Here is a 27,355-nt window from a genome sequence, read left to right on the forward strand (position 1 = left end):
GCCCAATCTGTGGATTTAGGTATCTGCAAGTCTGCCATTGTTTGAGAAATAGATATATAGATGATATAGAAAGCCAGCTTGGTGTAGTGGTTAGGAGTGCAGATTTCTAATCTGGCGAGCCAGGTTTGATTCCCCGCTCCTCCACATGCAGCCATCTGGGTGACCTTGGGCTCGCCACAGCACTGATATAGCTGTTCTGACTGAGCAGTAATATCAGGGCTCTCTCAGCCTCACCTACCTCACAGGGTGTCTGTTGTGGGGAAAGGAAAGGCGATTGTGAGCCACTTTGGCCCATTCTGCACTGTGGCAGCTGCTCCGGGCCACCAGCAGTGTGGTGCTGCGAAGCATAAAGCTCCACAGTTTACCGTGTCCCCATGGGGGACACATTTCAGTGCCGGATTTACTCTGGCACTGAAATGTGTCCCCCCAGGAAATGAAGCAGCAGTGAAATAGTTCCACCGCCTTGGGGGCTGGATTGGGAGTTTATTTTGCATGAAGATGGGATTGTGTTCTACGCAATCACACCTTCCTACAAATAAAATCTATTGCTCCAGTCTGCCTCGCAGCACGGCAAAGTCGACTGGGGCATTCTTTGCCTCCTCTGGGCCACCGTAGGACAGGGAGGAGCTGGCCCAACTCTTCCCACAGCAGGCTAAGGAAACTCTGAAGACTCTGCATTCCCTTAGCCTGGGGCAACTGAGTGCCTGATCCACAGTGGGTCTGGGAGGGATCCTGCCTGGCAGCTGCATCACATGGAAGCAGAGATTAGCCCTAGTTCCATATGATCACCCTCTTGGCCTTTTCTGGCTTTGAGAAATCGGCCTTTGAGACTCCTTCTGGTAGAGAAAAGTGGCATATAAGAAGCAACTCATCATCATCATCACCATCTACTCCTTCTACTACTATTTTTACTATGGCTTATATGTTGTCTTATGCTTTCTCCTAACCAATATAGGTGATCTTTTCTTTCATTTGCTTTGGTCAACCTAGTGCACCTTTTTTCAACTTTTTACTGTTGAGAAACCCCCCTGTAACATTCTTCAGGCTTCGAGGCAGTGTAGAAGTGGTGCTATCATGTAGTACATGATTGAGAAGCATAGCTGTGTACATACCCACCTGGGCCCATCCACCCCATCCAGGCTCATCATTGGCCATTTTGGGAGGGGTAGGGTAGGTCACCATGACCATATATGGTCATATCACCTGATAAATATTTATGAATTTTTAAAAAAATATTAAGATTATATTTAAAAAACACTTCCAGGGCCATCAAGAAACCACAGGGTTTCACGAAACCCTGGTTGAGAAGGCCTGATCTGGTAGATGAGCAGTAGATGGATAGAAGGGACAGTTTGCTTCTTGTTCATCTTCCTAGATGTCTGGGAGTTCATCCATGATATCCTACTAGGGATGAACTGTGGTTATGTTAGGATTTATTGGCATCTCTTGATGGTTTCTAATTCAACGGGCCTCAAGCAGTCATTTCATCCTGTCAGCCTGATGTTACTTGTTAAAATGTGAAGCTAGGATCTGGGATTTGAATCCCCACTCTGCTATGGAAGCTCACTGAGTAATCTTGCGCCAGTCATGCTCTCTCAGCCTAACCCACCTCAGAGGAAAAAAAGGTAGAAGGGAAGAACAGTATAAGCTTCTCTGGGTCTCATTGGAGAGAAAAGTGGGGCACATAAATATTTAAATAAACAGTACTTTGTAAACCACTGACCCCCTGTATGATGCTTGGGGTGCTTCAGCTCCTATTGAGGTTTTTTTTTTTTTGGATATTTTACCCTAAAGCATCTCTTCAGCAGAGCAGATAATCATTTCTGGCTTTCTTCCACTTCAGGAGCAGGAGGTGCTTCAGAAGAACCCAGGTGGCATCATTGTGCCCAGAGGGCACAGTGCATCAATTCAAGAACAGCTGCCTCCATTTTGTAATCTCACAACATTTTGTAATTGGCCCTAGAACCCCCAAGCAGCTGGTCTGTAGTGCCCACTTTAGAGTTGCTAACCTCCAGGTGGGGCCTGAAGTTCCCTCAGGGTGAAATCTACAGTATTATATGCCATTGAGGTCCCTCCCCTTCCCAAGGCTCCATCCCCAAATCTCCAGGAATTTCCCCACCAGAAATTGGCAACCCTAGCCCACTTCCTGTTCTCAGAATTCCAAAAGTGTCCCCAGGCTCACCAAGATTGGGAGCACTGCTATAAATTGTCAAACCCCAAGTACAGATACAAAATATCATTGCAAGGAATGGTACAAGTTAAAAATTCCGCTCCTTGTCATCTGTTAAACATCACATTACATACCGTTACATTACATACCGTTGCATGCTAGCTGTCATATTTTCTATACCAGGAGTTTAATAATTGTCTTCATGGAAACTTATCAGGGATTATTCAATGACACAGAACAGCTGAAAGAGACAATGTGCAGCCCCATGGGAATGCTGGATTTGTTCCAGGATACATTCTCTGTTCATAATGGGTTGTAGTGAGGCCAACAATGCTGTGTGTGAATCATGTGCACTCTAAAAGACGAATTCCAGATTCCTCTGCAACATGCAATGTTTCTGTTACAGGCTCATGGGCTCCTTGGCCAGTGCAAATGTGGGAAGTGCTTTCCAAAGGTAGAAAGTCTGAACCTTATGATACAGCTGGAATACTGTCAAATTGTTGTTGGAATACTGTCAAAGCAACTATCACACCACTGAAGTATCAGATGTTGAAATCAAACACTATTGGATGTCAAGTACAGTTTTTCGATAGAATATCTGTAGGACACACAAGCAATCAGGGAATAATGAGAATATTTGAACATCAACATTTGCAAAGGGAGACTTGGCAAAATGCTCTGGCAACATCTCACCGATAGAATCTTGCTGCAAGCCAACACAGTGGAGGGCAGAGTCCATGTCCTAGGACCTAGGGCAAGCACATTTTTCCTGGGCAAATGACCTCCTGACAACCTACAAACCACAAATATCTAAGCCAGGATATGTAGGCCTATGATGACATCTTCATTTAGCATCCTGCTGCAGATAAAATGCATGTTTCTTAATTCTAAAGCTTCTGTGCTCTTAAAATAAAACAGAGATTTTAACAACTTTGTGATTCCTTTCTCATTCTGTTCTGGAATAAAGTTGTTGCCCTTTATTTGCCTTTCCTACTTAGGTGGGTAAAACCTACAAAACATTATGTACTTAAGGATTTAAATAAAGAGACAGGAAAGGTCATTTAAAATGAGAATTACCATGTATGATGGATGGAAGCATAGCTGTGGGTAGTGTAGTTTTGCAGTATGAATCTAGATCTAGTCACTGAATTTGTTGTGGGCACATTAGACCAATTGGTGATGCTGGATCAGATGCCCACACTCCAAAGTGCATCTGATAAAGAGCTAAAATGGTCCAGTCATCCCCTCAGGCCTTTAGATCCATTGCACACACAATGAAACAAAGGAACTGGCTTTAATTTTGCCCAGGTACATTCCTCCGTATCACGTTCTGGGGCAATTCAAGAAGTACAGGGACAGCTGTGCTATTACCAATACCTACCTCTGATGCCACTTAAAATGCAAGGGTGTGTTTTTTTTTGACAGATTTCGCTGAGTGATGAGTTAGCCCATAGTGTGGCAACCCATGTTAATACTGCCAAACAAACACAGAACTAGCACATTTGAGAGACTGTTTTGAACTTACTTTTCCCTATCTTGCTAATGTTGTACTTCTGGGAATTTTTTTAAAAAGGAAACATTTCACAAAGTGCCAGTAGAAGAAGAAGAGTTGGTTCTCATATGCCACTTTTCTCTACCAGGGGTCTCAAAGTGGCTTACAATCGCCTTCCGTTTCCTCTCCCTACAACAGACACCCTGTGAGGGAGGTGAGGCTGAGAGAGCCCTGACAGGACTGCTCAGTCAGAACAGCTTTATCAGTGCCGAGATGAGCCCAAGGTCACTCAGCTGGCTATACATATAGGAGCAGGGAATCAAACCCGGCTCATCAGATTAGAAACCACCACTCTTAACCACTACATCAAGCTGGTGTTTCAGAGGACACTAGTACTCTGAAATGGCACAGGCATCTCAATCTGTAGTGTGTGTGAGTAAAGCTACTTTGACAGGGTCTTTTCCGAAAGCCTGGGAGAAGGGAGTGAGTTTGGTGAGTTTGCTTCAGAGAAGCTTCTCCACATCAATTCAGGACAGTAAAACAATGCTCCAGTACTTGGTCTTCAAAACAACTAGTGGAAACTGAGAGGGCCAGATGTGGAATTAAAGTTAAATAGAGAGGTCAAATAAACAATTCTTAGTTAAAACCTAAATAAAGCAGGGGTCCAGTGGAACCTTCAGAGACTAAATGAATTTATTCCACCATAAAAGCTTTGTGAGCCATAGGTCCAAACGTTGTTGCTAAATCCTATTAACAGCAGAAAACAGTTAGGAAGTTAATCCTGAAGATTTAACAAATATCTTTCATGTCGCAGAGTCATTTTCTCCCCTCCCCTCCCTCCCCACTGCTGATCTTTTGTAATGTTTTCTCTCAAAGACACTGAAATGTGCCTGTGCTTTAATGAAGTTTAAGTGGATTGCAAAATGTAAGAAGCACACTTGAATGTTACTTAAAAGTGGAAAAGAGGGTTTTTATTAATCCACACTGTCTAGCAATTTGCATAATGACTTTACTTCTTTCTCTTAGAATCTTTCCAAATCTGTGTAATCCTGCCGTGCTTTGAGAGAATTTTCAGGCAGCAACATTTGTAAACTAAAATTTGAAACAGTGATTAATCCAGCTATTTTCCTGGCCCCCTTAAGGCATTATTTTTTCTAAGAAACTTTCCCCAACTCTAGACAATGAGACAGAAATTACTGAGGCTGCTCATTCCCTCCCAGTCTTTCCCCAACCTCCTTTCCCCAAGTATAATATGTTTGATGTTTATTATTATTATTATTATTATTATTATTAGATTTATTTCCCGCCACTCCCTTGCGGCTCGTGACGGGTCACAGTGTCCCAGAATCCCCATTAAAACCCCATTAAAACAATAATAGCATTACCAATATTACCGGCATGGCAGAGAACGGCAACTCAACTTCCCCCCCTCCCACTACTAGCGGGTGGAGAGGAGGTCCTGATGATGTTTACTTTGGGTCCGAATCCCGAGCCCCCGTGGGGAGCATAGATCTATATCTGCATCATATATTCAACAATTAATACTGAAGTTTACTACTGGGAATATCCCCATCATCGTTCCAATATTTGCAACCCAACTAACGAATGTGCTCAAGTGCTTAGGAATTTTGTTCTTCTTACTCATGTTTGCCAGTCATGCTAGGAGTACAAGAAAGATAATAAATTTGGATTTATCTGATTTGAGCCTGTTGTCAGGAAGAGTGACATACAAGCCAAATAATTAAATAAATAATTTGGATGTCTGAACCCAATTGATAGTCAACTTGTATAGTAGTTAGGGTTGCTAGCCACAGCCAGAAGGCCACCAGGAGGAACTGGGGCCAGAGAAAAGCACACTGCTTCTGCCACAAACGGAAAGTGACATCATCACATTGGGACAATTCTCTGACTGATTCTTCATGGAGGCATAAAATGCACGCCACCTCCTGCTTGCAAACATGTGACAAGATGTGACAAGATTTGCATGCTTCCTGAGACCCCTCCAGTATTATCCTGATGTCTCTTTTAACGTCCCAACGAGGTGGTGGAGAATCAGGAAGCGTGGACAACCTGAAATTCTCCCCCTTTCCTCAGGTTGTCAATCAATGCAAGCCACCAATCCCTTCACAGCAGTTGTTTTGGGGACTCATACTTCCCACCAAGTCCTGAAATTAATTTTAAAAATACACTTCTGCATTGCTCCAGGATCATGCCACAACAATGAAACATATCCCTACATCTCTTTTTTGGATTCTTTGTATAATCGTCTCTCTTTATGTTCGGGTAGATTTGTGATAGGCTAGCCATGGTAACTGGACCCTGATGATTGTGTGTTAATGATAAAGATTTAAAACAAAGAGCATGGATGCTAAGCTAATAGGAAGAGGGCTGCTGGATCACCCGCCCCCCTTTCCCTGTTCGTACCCCACCAGCAGAAATCACAAACAGGACTGTGTTTTAGCTGCCTGATCCCAATATTACTGTGCACACTGAAAATAACATTTTATCTGAAGTGAGGGCACATTGCTTTGTGGTCCCGTAGCTATGCGGATTGTGCCATTAAAAAAAAAAATTTTTTTAGGAGGAAATGGAGAGGGGCACGGGAGGGGAGGCAAAATACTACCAAGGCTGTTATGCGTTTCTCTCTCCAGACTGGCTTGCCTCTGTTTGCATCCCAATTGGAAGCACAACAAGAAGTGGCAAATCATGATATTGTGATTTCCCTCATTGCGAAGCAAATCTGATGAAAACTCATGGAACTGCTTATTGAATCTAATAGTATTTTGGATTGGTAAAATTAACAAGTAGCTTTTTTCTTTGTTTTGTTTTTTTGCGATCTGGTTGTAACAATGTGATCATACCACGGTCTTAATGTTTGCCTTTGATTTTTCATTCAAACTGCCCATTGATGTTGGTGGGATTCCTGATGCAGTGTGCCATAATTTTTCAGGAATGTTATGGGAGGACAGTGAGTTGCATGGTTTTAGAAATCACATCTGGCTAATACTAACCTTTGCTTCTCAACAGCCTTGATCCCAGGGCAAATAGCTGGGGTAGGAAAGCCCTAGGTTGTAAAGTGGGGGCCATTCCACACCAGGATCTATGTTGCAAATTGGTTGCGGAACCAAAAAACACCATTTTAAATAGTGGAATTAGTCGTTATGCATACCTGCCTTTGTAGTGGAATCCAGTTGCGTTTCTATCGTTTCCCAGAGGTTTCCAGTCTCGGCAAAAATCGCTAGCCAGGAAGCGATATTGCTGAGCTTTGTCCCACCCCTGGCTGACAATCAAACGAGCAGCCAATGGGCGGACATTATCATGCTCCCGAAAGCCCCTTTCCCTTTAAGGCAGGATTAAAAAAAAAAAAAACACGTTGCAACGAATCTGCGTTGATTTGTTGCAATGGAGAGACCAATCTAGCTAGCAGGTGGTGTTTGAGCTGCCGTTTCATCATTGCCACGCTCCCCCCGAGTGACCCCCCCCCCGCACGGGTTCAATTTTCTGCTGAAAATAAAGGGAAAATAAACCAGCAAATGGGGCTGTGTGGTGCTTGGTGTTTGGTGACTTAAAACAGCTCTGGGGAGGGACTGCAGCTGGGGAAGCCTCGCTGGGGTAAACGAAGGTTCACCGGTGCGTTGATCTCCGCTCACTTCGAGAGAAAAAAATGTCGATCACTTTGCCGGAAGATCAGAGGAGAGAGCCAGGGGGAGGGACTTTGCAGAAACCACAACAATGGTTATGCACAGAACTTTCCCGCTAGTGTTGCAGATTGGTTGCAAGAGTATAGCACTTTCCGGAGGGTGAATCCACTTTTTGGGATTTTCCTGAAAGCGCTACAACGAAGAGCTTTTTGCGGATCGGTTTCAGGAGTGTGGCAGATTGTCAACAACGTTGTGCATAACTGATAATTAGTAGCAAGTTCAATTTGCCACACTCCTGCTACAAAGAATCCGTGCGGAATGGCCCTGGCTCTTCTATACTGACCATATTTATTTGGAAACATGTTTCACTGGTTTTAATGGGATGTACTTCCTGGTAAACATGCTTATAATCAGCTGCATGTTTCTTTTCCCCTGTGAATTTGCTTAAAATAATTAATTTTTAGTATACTGTTTTTTAGCAATCAATTGCTTACTTGGGAAGCCAGTACTGAATTTAAAGGCATTTAAACAATTCTTAGGGTAATCTATAAAGAAGTCTTTCTCTATAATTTCCCCCCAAGTTAGTTTCCTTTACAATGTCATGCCTATGGACTATTGTATATTTAACAATGCAAATACAGTTTTCTGCTGCAAACTATTTTTTTCATGGCAGATTAAAACTAAGAAGTGGTACAGTGGAATACAGATCTGAAATGAATGTGCAAATGAACAATCTGCTTTTGTCTGGGCTTCTGTTGGCAAGGAAGGCTGGCTGTTTTGGATGACTCCACATGTGATAGTTTGGTCTTTTTGAAGAAGGTAGTTTTAGTGGCATACAATGAAAGTACATGTGTGAGGGAGGGGGATGTGAACACAAGACAAACCAGCAAAAGCTCTCGTGAAGCGGTTTGAGTGCCCAGCTGTTACCCAGAGCACTCTCTTGTCTGACTGAGAAAACTCATTAAAATATTTGGCAATTTCATTTAAGTCCTAAGCCAGTCAGCTGAGCGTCATATTCAGCCAAAAATGTTATATCTACTCTACTATCAAAGCTTTTTTTCAGGCTTTATTTTTCTGCTTTCTTTGATTGCAGTCTTCTGGGCAGATTTTTTATTATTCCTAGGGCCTCCCCAGAAAACACACAAATGTTGTGGAAAGTCTTATTCCAGATGTAGCTAAAATTAATTATTCTCTAAGGTACATAAAATATTTGTTCCGTCTTTCATGTAATCTGCAATGAGTGAATGCCTGGGTAATACCACTTTATAATATTCTATCATTAAAATCAATATATCTAATTTTCAACATGGCCCCATCTGTGTGTAGCTAAAGCTGGAGACTAGGGCAGAGTCTGCACTTACTTTGTTTATTCCATCGTTAATCCTGTTGAATTCAGATCACTTTGAACTCAGATCTTCCTCTTCCCCCCCTCCCCATTGAAACTGGAAAGTCTTCTGCACGTGGTTAGGGTAGTTCAGTAGCGGGGGGGGAGCCAAGCCTCTTTCTTTCTTTTCTTGAAGGGTGGGGGGAGAGGAGCCAAGCAGGGAGCCTCTTTCTTTTCTTGGAGGGGAGGGGGAGAAGAAAAAGGCAGAGAAGGGAGAAAAAAATCCAGGACCGACAGAAGTTGAGAGAAATTAGGGGCTTCTCCTTTAAGGCAAATTCATCACATGACCACCTGTGGCCAATCACGGGTCCTCTACCATGGAGGAGAGCCCCGATTCAAAACAATGCGATTTTATAATATATTCAGGATTAAAAGCACTCGAAGATATCGCACAATAAAGGTAGGGTCACTCCGGATCAATCCTTCTTGCTGCAGAAGGAAATTTTAAATCACCCCAAATCCAAACGGAAATCGCATTCTGTGTAGACAGCAGGGACTGAATCGATCTGGGGTTAGAATAAAAGCTCCGTGCAGTTTACACCTAGGAGTGTGCAAAACAAAAAACATAGTATCTTGGGGTATGTGTATATTGAACCACCCAAATATTAATATTTCCTCATATTCCAAAATCCCAATACCAGTATTGTATTCATTGGGAAGCCGGGGGAGGGGGGCAGCACAATTGAGGAAAAATATAAAGAAAAATAAGGTCTCATCTATTTGTAGGATATTCTTACCATAGAGTTCCTAGCAATTCCTAGAGTGACCCTGATAACTAAGGGTAGACAAAGGGAATTGCTGGAAACTGAATTGTAAAACTGGAAGTTCTTATCACAGAGTTTCCAGTAATGCCCAAAGTTAGTACTTTCACTAGGTAGCTCTAGGAATTGTCAGGAATTTTATGTAATTTTTTTGTAAGTAGATTGTTGATCTCCCCTCCCCCTTCTAGTAGTGGTGGGCAGTGGGACCTCAGGGCAATGAATGGTTTTATTGTGAAGATAAAATGGAGGTCAGGAGAACAGTGTAAGTGACTTTGGGTCCCTATTTGGAAAACAGAAGGGGGATCAATTAAGTAAATAAATAATATTGGTTGAAATGGGAGGGCAGATAAAGTAGAGCAAAGAGTCCTCAGTCCTTTCTGAGGTTGGGGACCGGCAGGGCATTGGGGCGCGGGCCACGCCCATGCATCGGCTGCGCCCGCACATCGGGCCGCGCCCGCGAGCCATGCCCGCACATCGGGCCGCGCCTGCGAGCCGCGCCCGCACATCGGGCCGCGCCCCCGCATCGGGCTGTGCCCGCACGGGCGCAGCCCGGCCCTGATTCCCTCTCCCCGCCCTGCCGCAGTAAGAAGCTTCCCGGGCCGCAAGCTTGCGTCCTGGGAAGTTTTTTACTGCGGGGGGGGTGGGGAGAGGGAGCCGTGGCCCGGTGCCATGGCCTTCGCGGCCCGCAGGTTGGGGACCACTGCTGCAGGGGACATAAGGAGATAAGCAGTCCCTTAGATAGGTAGGGCCCAAGCCATAGATGTATTTAAGGATTAAAATGAAACCCTTGAACTTGATCTGGGCCACAGCTGGCAACCAATGCAGCTGCCTCAGCACAAGCTGTATATGGGTCCTCCAATATGCACCTGTGAGGACCTTAGCAACTGCATTCTGCACCAGCTGCAGTTTCTGGGTCATGAACAAGGACAAGCAAGTTACAGGAATCTAATCTAGAGGTGGTCGTTGCATGGATCACTGTGGCCTAACAGTCTGAGTGCAGGTAGGGCACTTGTAGCTTTGTCTGGCAAAGATGGTAAAATGCTGTATGGACTAATACTATGACCTGGGAGTCCAGAGTCACCCCCAAATTTCTGGCCAAAGAAGAGATGTTAAGTTGTACCCCTCCCATAGTGGGTAGGCACACTTCCTGTCCCTCCCCTTTTCAGCCCAGCCACAGGACCTCCGTCTTGGAGGGGATGGCGATGGCTTCCAAACATTTGGTGAATGTATCTGGGGGGTGGGATCTAGGTGGCTACAGTCAGAGGGGTTCCTTGCCTGCTCTTCCTAATCCCCTAAAAAAGAATGGTGAACATAATTATGAACCTCAGTTTGTATGTAGTTGAATAAACCATCATAAAGTTCTAGCAGGTCTTAGGTCATCCTCTGTGTCCTTGCAGGGAATCAGGGCTACGGCACACTCTACACTCTAACTCCTAGGGAATATCACACTCATATGGAATGGGGGATTTCTCCTCTGCCGTGTCTGGATATAACCCAAAGAACTATGTTGTGCAGGTCCTCCCAGAGCCTTTTGTAGTGTACAGTAGCAATCCCCAACCTGTGGGCCGTGGGCCACATGTGGTCGATGGACTAATTGGAGGTGGGCTGCGAAGGACCCCTTCTCTTCCCCCCCCCCAGCCCTTTACAACACACTTTGGGTGTCATTGTCTCCCATCATTCCCAGATGGGACTATCTCGTTGCAGAGAAACAAGCTCAGGGTTCCCATTGATTTGTCATTGTCATAAGTTAAAATTTCCATGAAAATAAAATGTTCCTTATGTTCACTGCTGTGGTGTGTCTGTATCTTATTTTGAAGGGATGTTTAAACATTACCATAGCGATCAGAGAGCGCTAGCGCAGTGGTTGAGAGTAGAGGAGTAAACTACCCCCCCCCACCGGGCCTCAGTAAAAGGCGTTGAGTGGTCCCAGGTGATAAAAAGGTTGGGGACCACTGGTGTACAGCACCCACCATAACTTTTCATGATATTCTAATAGGGTGATTAGATATCCATTCTTTTTTTGTTGCAGGGCTGTGAATTTCTGATTTCCTTCACTCCTCTTGCCCCCATTGTTCAGGAAGAAAGCCTAGTTACTAATCACAGCTCAGCTAAACCTGGCAATTTGGCCTGGAATCTTTCCCAGCTTATTGATGCTTTCCTCAGACACTGAAATGATGAAGGGAATTTCATACTCTTTTTGCCTCAAAACAAAATTAATGTATGAAACAGTACCTCAATCCATGTCCTCTTGCACGGTGCGCTGAGATTATGTAACATTCTCTCTTTGTGTTTCTGTTTCATGAAATACTGTTGTAGATGGTATTCACAGCTTTTTAGATTTATTTTAAAAAGAAATAATTCTGTGGGGTGAAAGTCTTAAACAAAACTTCAGATGGAAAACAACAGACATGTAAATGAACCCGCGCCCTTTCCCAAGAGAATACGGTTCAGTCTGTTTTAGTCATACTGGTGAATATTATGGTCCCACTATGTGAGTGACGGCTGCCAATTTTTGTATAAGCATAACTGAAATTTTATCCTAAATTCACCAGCAGTACAGTCAGATCCTGAAAGGAAACATTAGAAAGCAAAGCTAATGGAGCAACATCAACAGCTATTCCCAGTGTCCTTAGCAATACGGCTGCCCTCCACCAATCAAAATGAAGCATCGTGATGATGGTTCCACATTGGCCAATCAATACACAGTGATTCCACAAATGCTATGATGATGTCATGGAACCCAGCCTCATGCTTACCTCCTTTATCCAGCATTTTCTTTTTGCAATGGCTATGTCCAGCCAGTGCTATGCTTCATGCTTGTATATTATGCTGTCAGCATAGCAGGGTCTTAGGCACACTGTGCTGGTTTGCTGCTATGTTCTACCAGCACAAAGAGAAGAAGAAGATTCTACTTTTAGTTCTTTTCAGATAGATAAAGAATTCTTCCATAACATAGCACAAAAGCAAAACACAGATCAAAACTGGTAATCATTTCAATGATGTCTATATGTACATATGTTTATATGATCAACCTGGAGAAGAGGAGATTGAAGGGGTGGAACATGATGGCTCTTGTTAAGAATCTGAAAAACGGTCATTTAGAGGAGGGAAGGGAGCTGTTCCTATTGGCAGCAGAGGAAAAGATATGCAGTAATGGGCTTAAATTATGGTTGGAAAGGAACTGGATCAATAGTATTTCTTTTTTGACAGTAAGAGTAGGTTAACAGTGGAATAGGCTATCAATGGAGGTGGTAAATTACCCCTTACTGGTAGTCTTCAAGCAGTGGCTGGATGAACACTTGTCAGGGGTGCTCTAGACTTTTCCTGCATTGAGCAAGGACTTGAACTAGATGGCTTCTCTGCTTCCTTGCAATGTTAATGAGACTGCATGCATTCCCTTTTTTCATTTAATTCCATTATTATTACAAGAAGGTCAGAGTGACTTACATAGGCTAGATCCAGTATAAGAACTTCTGTAGCCACTTTCAGCCATGAGAAAGGTTATTACCGGGGTTGTGCCAAAGGACACACCAATATGCCCCCTCTGTAAAGCAGCGGTTCTCAACCGCCCTAATGCTGTGACCCCTACAGCAGGGGTGGTGGCGTGCACACACATATGTGTGCACGCTGCATGTACCACTGCCACTCTTGCTCGCCACGGCACTCGCCTGGAAGGGGTTGGAAGAAGAGAGGCCCCAGGTAGGCATGTACACAGCTATGTTTCCCAACCATATTCTGGGGTTTCTCAAAGCCTGAAGAATGTTTCAGGGGGTTCTCAACAGTAAAAAAGTTGAGAAAGACTGGTATAGAGGCTGAGGCCTTTCCCTGATGTTGCATTTTGGCTCTGGAATGTGGACGTCACCATGGCTAGTAGTCATGGCCTCAGTCACCATGGCTAGTAGCCACATGGGGTCGGAAGTCTACCATGGGAGAAGAAGGTGAGAATGCTCCCTTCTGTGTTTTCCATTAGCAGAGCTCAACTCACACAAGAAGTGGGAGGCAGGGTTTCATACCCTCCCCACTTCAGCCTCCCAAACTACATGTCACTATTATTGTATTTTACCCTTAGGTTAAGCTAGGCTGTGAAGATGTGTTGAGAAGAGATATGGAAACTGGTTTCCAGAGCATATCTAAACACAAGTTTTAGGTCAGTTGGTAACTGTATTATCTTTTACACTTATTGACACTGAGGGCATATTTTTACTGTATTTTTGAAACTTATTTTGGTCAGAGACTGAAAGCTATAGCCTATAGAAACATGCTGCCATAAACCTGCTGGAGTTGGGCAGGCCTGGAGTTGGATGTGGTGTTTGTATACTGCCATTTGTTCCACAGGAGAAAGGCAGGATATACATGGAATAAATAATGTCTATGGGTGGAGACAGAGTCCTGAAAGGACCACAGAGTTCTATGTGAATACTAGAGTGTTAGCCTCAACATGATAATGTCACTTCTTTCTCATACAGAAAGCAATAGCGTTGTGCCAGGGATGCTGATTGCTTCCTGATCTCCCCCATCACTTGTTGGTTGTCAGGACATGCCTGGCAACTCTAAGCCTTTGGGTCCTATGGGTGGTCCCCTAAGCACGTACTGGGAGGTGAGGGAGCATTAAGATTTTATAGAAACAATTAGTTCTGTGGAACCATGGAAGTGACTTCCCTCCTTAGACTTTCCAAACATCTGTAAGCATTTCTGTAGTGTCATCCATTATAAATTAGTCACACAGTACACTGTGCTATTGTTACACTGGCATTTTGGCTTGGCAATTTTGACTTGGTCAGTAACTGCAGAAGATTTGTAGTGGGTTGAGCAGTGACTCTAAGCTTCAAATGAAAACTTTCTGAAGAAGTCTCATTTTGAATGCCAGCCATTTAAACCATGCAGAGTTTTTCAAAATCATCCAGAAGCCCTTTGCAGTGCAGAATTACCTTTCTGAATAGAATTAGTCCTTTGCTGTATAAAAATTCTGAACATTCTTCTGTCTTTTTTAGCACATAGGTGGCAATAACACAATGATAACGTCATTTCTTATTTTTAATTCCCTTCCTTTGAAATTAGTCCAATTATTACAGGAATACTGGAAATAATAATGGATATATTTGTGTAGTTAAAGTGTGTCCAGATTTTCTGAGTTACGGAAATCATTTGGAGCTTAGTCTTCCCACTACCAGTTCCAAAATCTGATCACGACTCCCTGCTTGCTCCTTTTCTTTTTCTTTCAGCTGCTGGAAGAATCTGCATGGTTGGGTGGATATTGCACAGTCAGGTGAACAAGGAAACAAACAATTCTGGCGAAGTGATTTTCTTGCCCAGAAAGCTTGTATTATGGGATGGAGCACAATGGAACAAGCCATCTGGGAAACGACTGGATTCAAGCCAGCACTTACAATAGCCAACATAAACTCTTTTACTGCTGCATATACATATGCAGGCACCTTTGCATATAGCGATTCCCATACTAATACAAGGGTGATAACGAATGTGAAACAGCAGCATTTGGGAAAGTGGCCTCTTTATCATGAGAAAAAAAATAGAACAATTAGTGGCATAGCTATCAAGTTCATTAAGTATAAACATGAACACACCAGAGCATGGATTTCGATTTTGTGGGAACTTGAGAGAGAAAAAGGGAACAGAGGAAGAAGATGGAAGGAACTTGTGTGATTCTTGAATGTTCCTCACCTCCCCCAACCTGTGTATATAAACATCTGGACTATTTATTTATTTAAAATATTTATACTTCACTTTTTATTTGTGGCTTAAGGCAGCCTACAATTCCAAAATTAAAAATATATTCCCTTTATTTCTTAGTTCTTAATAGTGAGAGGCTTTTGTATCTATGTTTTCTCAAACTCTACAGTATTTTGATTCGAGTTTTCTTAAACTCCACTGGTTTTCTGAAGACTGGTACCTTCTGTCAGTATCCAATCTCCGTTTCTTTGAAACACTAGTTTCCCTCTAATACCTGAGGTGTCAAAAGCAGCATCCATTCCCATCAGACCAGGGAAGTCCTCAGGGCTAATTTCCATGTGTATCTGGGCAGGGATTTTTCTTCTCTCCATAGAAGATATATCCCCTTTCTTTTGGCTCATGTTTGGGACTTTAAATCTACTACCCAAATCATTCTGACAAGTATTATTCCTAGTTCTTCTGTCTGTGTAGAACTGTTTTTCAGCTTAGGCTAAACCCATACTCTTTAATCAAAACTGTGTTTTCTGAATAAAATTTCTTCAAATGTTTAAAAGCTAAGTGACAGGAATCAAGCTGAGCCCAGCCCATAGAGTCCATTGTAAAGAGACATTCAAGGTTCAACAGGTAGCTGAAAATCCAAATAAGATCTTTATTAAACAGAAACTACAGAATCACTGAAACTTGCCAAGATCTCCAGAGCAAAGATCTTGGCAGTTATGAAGATACAATAAGACACCCCAGGGTTATTATAGAGTACATTTGATAGGGGAGGAGGACATAGGCATTTGGGCGGGAGAGCATAGGGCACTAGCCAACCAGATGGCTCGGCTTTGATCCCAACAGTTACATTTCTGTTGAGTCTCCGCTATCTTTGCAAGATTGAAAGAGCAGTTTGATAAGGCAGGCGGATAGTGATGCCCCACTGGGAAAGCAGGGGAGTCATGGAGACAGATTTACAGTTTTACAATGCCTGGCCTTGCCAGGCTGCAAAAAGTGAAACCGGCATGAATCGGGGTTCATGACACTAAGGTGCAGAATGATCATCCCTCAATTCAGGTTTCTGTCAGAATTATAATTCCCTCAGGTCAGGACGACAGGAAGATGGCACCATGCTAGCCCGTTCTGTAACGGGCTCCTGAGCCAAGCAGAGGGCCAGGAGCAGAAGCACATGGCAGACCTGAGCGAGGTGCGCAAATCTTGCTCGCTGGTCGCCCCAGGAGCTGGGAACAGCATCCTGAGTGTCCTACAGATCTGTGGAGACTAAGTTCTCCAGATCATCACTGCCTGTGCTCGGGGCCATAATGGCGCCGGTGTCGAAAACAACTTTCTAATCTTGAAACGACCAGCTGCATAAAATCCTGCTTTCTTCTCAGGCTCTCTCTTCCCAGCTTGAACAATCAACACAAGGAGCGGCAGTCTGGTGAATTATCAACACAAAGACTGTGAGTTCTCTGTTCACTTTCTCTTTCTTTAAAGGCAGGCACTAGCCCCCCTTCTCCCCCCCTAACCAATTTGCAAGGGAATTCTTTCTTCAGACGGGAGGCAAGCCAGTTAAACACACTCGTTAAAATAAACAAAAGAAAGAGCTTAAGATCTTACGATGGAGAACCCAACGGGAGTTGTTGACAGAACTCAGAGATTGACTAACTGATAACTCATGATCTCCTGAACTCTCGCGAGACACCCTGTCCGTGATCTGTGATTATATGGTGGTGTATGCATCCTGCAGAGTTGATGAATACTGCAATGGAAAACCTAACCAATGCACAGATGTATCGCCTATTATGCACGGGCAATTCAGAGATATTTGGAAGTAGTCAAAAAGGTTGAAAAGGAGATTCAAGACACCAAAAAAGAGCTTCCAGACAGAATCGATGGTTTGAAAAAAGTAGCTGATGAAAACACAACTCAGCTGGCAACACACCAAACGAGAATCCAATGTCTGGAAGTTAATCAACAGGAGCAGGAGAGAGTGGCAGAAGACAAATTCAAAGCCCTGGAAGTAGAATCTAAAGCTAGGAATGTAAAAATCAAAGGCGTTTTGGAAGAATTTGGGAAAATAGGCCTGAGGAAGGAAATCACCGAAAGCCTGGAAGACTATCTAGAGGAGGAAGAGATCCGGATTGACAAAGTATACAGAGTTTATTCAAAGGTGGCTGCATGAAAGAAACAACCAAGAGACATCTATGTAAGCTTTGACAGCAAGGCTGCAAGAAACAATCTACTAAAAAAGCATCGGGAGATGCCACTGAAATTGGTGGATCAAGAAGCACAAATCTTTCAAGACTTACCAGTAGATATATTATGGAAAAGAGCACAATTCCATTTTTTGCGACCACCTGAAGAATATGACGAACAGTGGAACAATTACCTGGACTTTCTTAAGAAAGACAGCAGTAACTTCTAGATTGGGGCTGGTATGCGATGGGAACTGACTATATACTTCCTAAGATAATAACAGACTATATTCTCATATGTATCAATAATTACTTTGCTAGCTGGTCGTTCTTTTCTTTTTTCATCTTTCTGTAAACGCTTTATATATAATATAATAAAAAAAGAATTACAATTCCCTCAGCATACTGCTTGCATAGCTGTTGCTGACCAGTCAGAGTACTTAGTGCAGTCTGTCACTCAAGCTCTCTAGCTATGGTTCTATGATATATCAGCACTTTGAGGCTTGCTTTTAAAGAGCTGTCCATCACAGGGAGCAACTAGAAGGTGGGACGCCAGAAGACTGTAGTTGGCAAATAGAAACATATGGGGAGGGACAGTCTGTCAAAGATGTTAGTATTGGCTGTGGAAAACTTTAAAGGTTGTAACTAGTGCATGTAACTGAATTTTGAAAAATGCTTTTCTTTGCTCCAGTACTCTCCTCTGACAATTTCTGAGAAATACATAGTTTTTATTTGTGTTTATAGATGCATGTAGTGCACATATATGTATATTGTTTGTAATGTGTTCAGGGAGAATTTGCAGATGAATCCTCACCAGAGCTTTACCAGTACCAAGCAATGACAATTGTTATCCACTCTACAATGATGTCCTATTTTAAAATCTGCTTGAAGACTTTGTGGTTTAACTTCAATGCAATGCAATTCCTTGTATAATACTTAAAATACATATTTCAATTGTGAATGGATTCTTCTCCAAGAGCTGAACTTGTTAGTTTCAGTGACGAATGATGCTCATGTATGGTCGCAAGGGCATAACAGAGATTTATGCTTTAAACTCTGTTTAATTATCACCAAATGATATAGTATTACCACATATACCACATATAGTATTAACATATAACTGGACTATTCCCTAGAAGCAGAAAATAATATCTGAATGTCAAGCACAAGATAAAGCAAGGCACTATTCTTGGTCCCCTAGTGAATACCATACATTTTAAGAAATTCAGTAGAGAAACTCCATATTAACAGCAAAACAACATATTTCTGGTTGCATGTCACATGTTTCTAGAGCTAGAGCATTCATATATGTAGGATTCACAAGAGGGTTGCACCCTGATGTGTGGGCTCCAATAGTAGTATCACTACTTTTTTAATGGGAGAGAAAAAGGCCTGTGGGAAAGGTGGATAGGATTATTACGCTTCAGTGGACACCGCTTTTTTTCATCTGAGCATGGCAAACAACTTAAATCCCCTCTACTGGACCACCACATTATCGTATGTCAGCTGAACCAAGACTGGAGTGTAGAGGTATTTGAATAAAAAATGATGCAGGTTGTAGTTATATGTTTGGGTCTGAGAAGAATGACAGTAGACTCCTCAGTGATTTAAGCCATTTGGGATAAGTAGCTTACTTAAGCATCTTCTTTTCTATGAACAAGATGGAGGCTTTGGAGGACAGGAAATGTGCAATACAAACCCTTTACTGCTCATTATTATGCTGCTGTCTCCACTGCAAACTTGAAACACCTGCCGTTAGACATAAAGAAGATTGACACTTCAGAATAACAATGATCTGCAGGTGTCACTCTGAGTACAATAACACATTTTTTCTCCAATGTATTTTAGAGAGTTTGTTGCTCAGTTTGAAAGGCTGTTGAGGCTTTTCTCAAGCCTTTTGTTTCTTTGTGTTGTCCTAGAAACGAGAGGGAAAAAGGAGATAGGGGAGTGTCTGGTCAAGTGATGCTGATTTTATATTTCTTCAATGCTTATTTTCTAGAAAACAAGATTACTGAAGAGCTGAAGTCCGTTTAGACTCTATATCTGTGGGAAATTTCTCCCCAATCCCTTTTATTCTCTGGATTTACTCTTGATGAGGAAACATCAGTTGGGTACTCACATGTACACATAAATCTGCTGTACTCAGACCAGGCTCAAAGCAGTCTGTATTGTAGCTGTCCATGGTCTCAGGAAGAAACCATCATCTATACATTAATAGTAAAGTTGGCCAAATCTAAGGACACTTTAATCTGGTGACTGGAACCATGCATGGGCAAGTCAGGTCTTTTGACAAACCAGAAAATAGGCCCAAGTTTGCAGAAAAATGTGAAATCTTTAAAAACAATCACACTGGAGGTTTTTTTTTTTTAAACTGAAAATGATAAAAGGAGTGCCTGTAGTTTTAAACAATGGATTCCCCCTAGGAGCTGTTGCTCGGCAACCACAGTATTCTAGGCTGGGTTTCTGTGAGTAAAAAAGCAGAGAGAGAGAGAGAGTGTTAGTTAGTTTTGGGTCCTTTACAGGCCTATTTGCGCCTTTAAGGGAGGACTCACTGGGAACAGGCCTGACTAGGGCTGCCAGATCCAGGTTGGGAAATTCCTGGAGATATTTTTGGTGGAGTCTAAGGAGGGCAGGGTATGGTATGGTATGGTAAGGGGAGAGGTCTCAGATTAGTGTCATGCTATAGAATCTATCCTCCAAAGTAGTCATTTTCTCCTGGGGCAGATTTTTACTGGAGATCAGTTGTAATTCTGGGAGATCTCTAGGTCCTGTCTGGGGGTTAGCAATCCTAGGCCTGGCAGCCTTAGGGTGACTTGATACCAACTGATCAGCATGATTCCTCCAGAGCGAGCTGTTTGAGATGTATTGGAAGGGGCCATACAGGCCATCTAGTCCAACCCCCTGCTCAATGCAGGATCAGCCCAAAGCATCCTAAAGCATCCAAGAAAAGTGTGCATCCAACCTTTGCTCAAAGACTGCCAGTGAGGGCAGCACCTCCTTAGGCAGCCTATTCCACTGCTGAACTATTCTGACTGTGAAATTTTCCCCCCTGATATCTAGCCTATATCGTTGTACTTGTAGTTGAAACCCATTGCTGCGTGTCCTTTCCTCTGCAGCCAATGGGAACAGCATCCTGCCCTCCTCCAAATGACAACCTTTCAAATACTTAAAGAGGGCTATCATGTCCCCTCTCGACCTCCTTTTCTCCAGGCTGAACATTCCCAAGTCCCAGCCTTTGTGTGTCTTTCACACACAAGGTCTTTGTGTGTTTTTGCTTGTACCATCTGCTATCCATTTCTCTTAACTGGAGATGTTGTGGACTGATGCAGGATCCTCTGCATGCCAAGTATTCCCTGAGCCACAGCCTTGCTTTAACTTATTTCTAAGAATTTAAAAAAAAAAACTTATTGCTGTAGGGTATAATTGCACTGTAAGAGCCTCTTGTGGCACAGAGTGGTAAGGCAGCAGACATGCAGTCTGAAAGCTCTGCCCATGAGATTTCCCCTTGATAGAGGAGGATGTGGGAATGTTGTACAGAGCTGGGGCTACAAGGTGTAACTTCTGGGATCTTTATATTTTCATAGCATACCATTGTAATAGCAGCAGGCAGCATTAGTAATACGACACAATGTTCCGAGTTTGAAAAATACATTATTTTTTGAAAGACAACTCATATAATTGCAATTGAAGCTATTTTTATAGTATTATAAAAAACATTACTTCCCCCTATATAATGTAAAATGCTTTCATGCATTCCAAATAGGAATAAAATCTGGTTATACATTTGGGTTGCGGGGAAAAGGAGATTATTTTTGTGTCTTGTCCTGCTGTGTCTCTTTGATCCTCCATAATCTTCAATATGGTATTCGGAACAGGATGTATACTTTGAATCGCTCAAACAATACATTTGTAAGCTAGTCCTGGGGAGCTCTTCTTGTGCTGCCATTGTGTAGGAATGTGTCTGAGTGGGAGCTGTGTTCCCACTGAGGAATCCTGTGCGTGGTTCATCTCTGAGTTTATTGTTAGGTTTTGCTTGCTGTATGAGACCCATGAACGTGATATGACCTTGTGGCATCATTTCTGAAAAATCCTCAACATCACTAACGTCATCAGCTCTGCAGCCAGAATTGTTTTTGCTGGGGAGGCAATCTTTTTAAGGGACAGTAGCCTGAGGCTGTGTGCTCAACTGCTGGCCTTGCCTCATCCCGCACATTCCTCCTTCCCTCCCCCTTCCGTCAGAGTACGCCTCTCTTTCCCCCCTGCTCCCAAAGGGCGGGTGAGCCCTGCCGCTGATTCACACCCAGTGCCAGCGAAGCAGTCCCTCAAAGGTGGTGGGCGTGTGAGGCGCCAGTCTGCAGGAACTCAGATGATATCCATGGAATTTGGGCAGTAGCTGCTGCCAATCCAACTGCCTCCTCCTGTGAAACTAGCACCTGCAGCAGTGGCAACAACTTCCCATAGCAGCAGAGCTTGGCGGCAGAGTCTATGGCGGGTGCCCACTAACTGCTGCACTATGTGTGATCGTTGGCACCTGCCTTGCACCTGCACCAGGAATAGCACCATGCCACACCTTACCTGCCCAGCTCTGCCACCTCCACCACCAATGTCTACAACCATCTCTCACTCACTGCTGCTATAACTACAAGGCTAGTGGGTAGGTGCTGAGTGGGTTCGGCAAATTTTAGGAGGGGCATTGCCCCTGCCAACCCCCCATGGCTAGGAGTCTGAATAATAATGGTAATAGTGACTATTATTTATATCCCACCCTTCAAAATGCTCATTAATGTCAGTTCAGCATTGGTAACTTGACTTGTAGAAGGTAAAGAGAGGGGGAACTAATTGTGTAGCAAGCCCCCTTAATTTCTCTCCTAGTTCTTAACTACAGCTCTTTGTTTTACTCAGGGCCACAGGGGAGAGCCGTATATAAACAAACAAAAACAGATGTCATTGTGACATCAATTGGTCCTGTCACTATTATTCCTAAAAGAAAGGTTCACCACCTGTTGAACTATTTGAGAATAAATTATCAAATAGCTCATTCTATTCATTTTGGAATGTGAGCCCTCAAGGAGCCTGATGATGTCACCAAGAGGTCCACCCTGAATTCTCCTTTTCTTCTACCCCACATCACTGTAACATCTGCCCTGCATGTGTAACGTTAGTCAGCTCTTTAGCCCCCCCTAGTGGACTCAGGGTTACACATGCTGAGGAGTTTAGCAATAGTGCTGGTAGAAGAGAGGGAGAAACCACTTCAGCTGTCTCCTCTTGCTCCTGTCTCCCTTTTTTTTTCAATAGTTTTACTTTTGGGAACTCATTTTGGTTTTTTCTAGTGTTGCTTGCCATTATACAGCAATCTACAGAAGCAGTTTGATTAGAGATCCTTGTGAGACAGAAAGTCTATCAGTGTACATCACAGAAAATGACAGCAAGAGAGATCCATATAGGCAGCCAATGCACATAAAGAAGAGATAATGAAGTGTGATGCTCATTTGGGCCCTATTCAACTTAATGGATGCATCTGTTGATGTGCATCCACCACTGGTTCTACTCAACTTTTTTTTTTTTTTAATACTAGAGCTAGATTAGGGCCACAGTTTTCACAAAGCCTGCTCTGTCATGTTCTGCAGCTCCAACTACTGACGTTGAGAGTACCAACTGTGAATGTAATAAATAAGTGGTTGTGATGGACAGTGTTGAGCCTTTTGGACTTGGCTTGGTCCTAAATCCCTCCAGAGAAATAGAACTATAGAGTATTTTAATGAGGCACAGATTCAAACTCACAGTGCTTTGAGATTTAAAAGAGAGAAATCTTTACTGGAAAGATTATTTACAAATATATGTCATATTCATCTGCTTCAGTCTCCTTCCTGAAGCAGAGTCCAAAAGTTTAAAAGGCAGTTACAAAAGCTGCACATGGCTAGGCTGCAAGCAGACTACATTGCACACATCAGCACACAGAAAGCTGAGTTTAATAGTTGCTGCTTGCTTAGTGCAGCAAAGGTACACACTGAGCTTCTCTTCCTGAAGAAGCAGGAAGTGGGTGGGAGCCCATCTTAAACAAAGGAAGTCCCAGTGGATGGGATACTGAGAGAGGGGGATTTGAAAAATAGCAGTTAGATGGGTTAGGAACAGAGAGAAACTGGCAACTTAGGGGATAGGGGCTTTTTTCTGATTGAGGGGAACTGTATAGAAGAGCTGCTTGGAATAGACTGAAAAAATAAATTTTAAATGAAAGATCACAGTTGTGGGTATAGGATCTCAGTGAAACGTTGTTTATTTTCCTGATGTTTTGTTCTTATAAATAAAAGTTTCTTGTTTTGATTAGCCCTGTGGCTTGCAAGTCTAGGGGGAGAAGCACACCCACACAATTTAATAACTCAGTCTACCTACATGTATGAGTGAATGGTAGCAACAAGTGATTGAAACAGTGCTTGAGCCCCAACCCCAATAAACTTAACTGTGTGAAGACTGATTAGGGTACCCTGTTGGTGGATGTCTCTGGAAGTGAGCAGCTTTATGGGATAATTTCAGAGCAGAATATAATTATCAACCTGCAGGTGGTGCCCGGAGTTCTCCTGGAATTGCAAATTGCTCCAGGCAACAGTTCCCTTAGAGGAAATGGCAACTTGTAAAGGTGGGTTCTATAGTATTCATCCCCTCCCCAATGTCGGCTCCAGATAGTGCCACTGAATCTCGAGAAACTTCCCAAGTCAGATCTGGCAACCTTAGCAACAATGTGAGATGGTCATAAACCTCTGTAGATTTTTTTTTATGGCCAGCTTGTTAGCAGCCCCAGGACAGAGCTCCTTAGCAGGCAGTCAGCAGGCTGGGAGGCCCTTGTTAGCAGGCCCAGCCTAGCAGGGCAAGAGGCCCTTGTTAGCAGGCCCTGCTTAGCAGGCCAAGAGGCTCTCCTTAGCAAGCCCTCCACCACAACCTTTTGCCCAGGGCCCTCTCCCCTTACCTGTTGGTGGCTCCAGGCGCTGAGGCGCGCCTGAGATCAAAGAGTTTAGAGTCCAGGGATGGAGGGATGGAGCTGCAGGGGCAGAGCCAATCAAAGCTTTGCTGGCTGCACCCTATTGGCCCTATTCCAACTTGGGCAGCTGGACACGTCCCACTCCCCAGGCTGTTTCACAAATATCTAGAGGAACCATAGATAAGGATGTTTTATTGTACCACGATTATGAGATTATGTAACCTGCTGCGAGCCAACTGGGAGCGGAGGGCTAAAAATCAAAATAATAAACAAAAAAATATCCTGACTTGTGTGTAACCCATAACCTGCAAAAGTAATTATTTAACAGTGCCATCCTAAACATAATTATGTTCTTCAATGGAATTACTAGACTGTTTAGAGTCTACTGTGTAAAAGTGTTATCAAAATCCAGAACGTCTAGACAATATTAGTGGTACATTTTAACAGAATAACCCTTAAAAGCAATATTCAGTTTGGTATAGAGAGTTGTCATTCTGCTGGTTTGTTCTGTTTGACAGAAACACACACACACATCTGTTTCCCTTATATCACATAGACATTTAAATTGCAGACTTCTCAAAGCAGGAACCTGGCTTGCTTATACCATTCTCTAAAGCACTATGTAGCCTGACAGAGCTCCATTAAAAATAATTTAACATGGTCAGGTGTTGGTCTGAACAGATGCATTTTGCGTAAGCTCTTTACTCAAAATACCAGTTTCAACATGCCTTTATGTTTGCCACAAGAGGTCAGTGTATACTTGTTTGGGTTTTTAAATTATCACCATGCTCGATGATATTAACAAACGAAATGCTGTAAAGCAGGTGAAAAGGCAAATTCTAAGTACACTGTATTTCTTGTTTTTAAGAACTCTATGATAATACAAACTACTAGTCCAATAGCACCTTAAAGACCCACAGAATTTTCCAGGCTGTAAGCTTTTATCAATCAGAACTCATTTGGGCAGATACCAAACTTGATGGTTCTAAAGTGCAAATGGACTTGAATTTGTTTCGCTGTTACAAACATGTATGGCTACTCACCTAAAACTACAAGTAGGCTTATGCAAGTATGATTTGGGGCAAGTGCCAAAAGCACTTCTGTATAACCTTGGTAGGTTACAACTACTGTAATCCCTAGGATACTTTAATGAGATAAATAAAATGGGGGAAACGTCAACTAAGAAGGTGTGAAAAATAGCAACTGGTTTCCAGTGAGATTGGAGGGGGTGGGGTTGACCCTAGTGGCCAGTGATACTACAGCATCACATCCAGCTGTCCAACCAGAAGCGGAATTACTGTCTTGCAGGGTACTCTAGGATGCACCTGAAACACTATGGTAAAACCATGGTGTTTCAAGTGTATCCTACAGCATCCACAATGTGGACTCTATTTCCCACATTTCTCCCACACTGCCACATTGAGTGCTGGCATCCTTGTGGGTCTTCATGCCTGCAGTTCTCTCAGAGTCCTCTGCTTTCTCTCCCCTCCTTGGGAAAACACTGCACCTAATTCCAAAAAGACAACATTGTTTCAAGAATGTATTAATATTTAGTAGTAGAAACCTGTGACTGAGATGTAGCTCAGTGGTAGAACATCTGATTTGTGTGAAGAGGTTCCAAATTCAATACTGGTATTTCCAGTTAAATTGCTCAGGTAACTGCTGATGTGAAAGAATCACAGAATCATAGAGCTGGAAAGGACCTCCAGGGTCATCTAGTTCAAACCCCTGCACTATGCAAGAAAGAACTCTGCCTAAGATGCTGGAGAAGAAAGTCTGAGTAGAAAGTATTGACCAATGGTTTGAATTGATGTCAGGCAGATCCATATGTTCATGTAAAATATTATATATTTGTGTAATGGTAGACATACAAGTTCCGTTCCTATTGATACCTTTGATCTGCATCCTTTTTCAGGCAAGAAAACAAACTCCATTAAGTACTAGAGCTATGTACTTGGACAACAAAGATGACAGCGCAATATCTAGAAAAGTAGATATGGAGTTGACCCAGGCCTCAGTCCCTCACCATGTGGATTTCCTTGGAGACATGGCAGCAGAGCCTATTTCCAACAACTTCCGTGAGCTGAAGCTGCTGAAGGAAATGATGGCTGTTCAGGGAGAACCACAAAAACCCTATCCAAACAGCGTCCGTGAACCAGACTGCTGCATTACGCTGGGGAAAGATTTCAGCCCACTGGCTTTTCATGGGAGGTAAGATGCACAGCAAACAAAATCTGTTCCTTCAGATTCATCCTGGTTTTATTTTCAGACTCATTTATCAATAAATGTTTTGCTTAATATATCTTCCTGTAATATCAGGCATGGGAGAAAAAGTTTATGCAGGAAGCTACCAGCAGACTGACATGCCGAGGGAAGGGGATTCTTTCAGCAGTTTTCATAACTAATATATGCCTTTATGGCCTCTGTGGTACAATTTTTCTTTATTTTCCAATATCTGTTTTTTTTCATACTGATCTTTTAGTCACGGACTCAGGATCTTGTACTGTACAATTAAATAAATTATTGGTATACCATGAATCCATGTTAAGAGAACAAATTATGTAAGTGCTATTGATTGCTAAGTGACCTAAAATATTACAGTTCAGACAGCAAGAATAATACATGATCTTTCAAAGTTCATTATTTGTCATAATCAGAGTCTACGGGAGGATTCTTAGTGCTGTTCATTGCGGCTACTGGACAAGATAAAGCGTGATATCTTTATATAATACTAGATGTAAAGCCCATTGTACCTAAAATACAATGGGCGCTAGCAGGCAGCCCCCCTCCCTGGCTCAGTGGAATTGCCATGTTCATGTGTGTTTCATTTGTTCATTTCAGCTGTTGTTATTTGTCTCATAACCTGATAAAGCAGGAGAGATGGGGCTTAAATAAATAAACATTCAGAGGCAGTATACTTCATTGACAGGTTCTCAGTGACAACAACAAAGCAACATTTTGGCCTGCAAACCTTGTTTGTGAGGATTTTTCAAGGGGACCTACCTACTAGAAACATAACTATAGACTAAATAAACCACTAGTCTAATGCAGGAAGGCTGTTGTGTT

At 42.8% G+C, this 27,355-nt stretch overlaps 1 protein-coding gene across 1 annotated transcript in view; it reads left to right on the forward strand.

The window, feature by feature from the left end:
* Positions 1-27,355, forward strand: part of OCA2 (OCA2 melanosomal transmembrane protein) — a 195,156-nt gene that overhangs the window by 2,771 nt on the left and 165,030 nt on the right. The window contains exon 2 of the mRNA XM_077343422.1: positions 26,205-26,500. Within this exon, the coding sequence (XP_077199537.1) occupies positions 26,238-26,500 (263 nt within the window). The 5' untranslated portion in view covers positions 26,205-26,237. The remainder of the gene's footprint in view (positions 1-26,204; positions 26,501-27,355) is intronic.

This window comes from Paroedura picta, chromosome 6 (genome assembly GCF_049243985.1).
Source record: "Paroedura picta isolate Pp20150507F chromosome 6, Ppicta_v3.0, whole genome shotgun sequence".
In the NCBI taxonomy this organism is placed as follows: Eukaryota; Metazoa; Chordata; class Lepidosauria; order Squamata; family Gekkonidae; genus Paroedura; species Paroedura picta.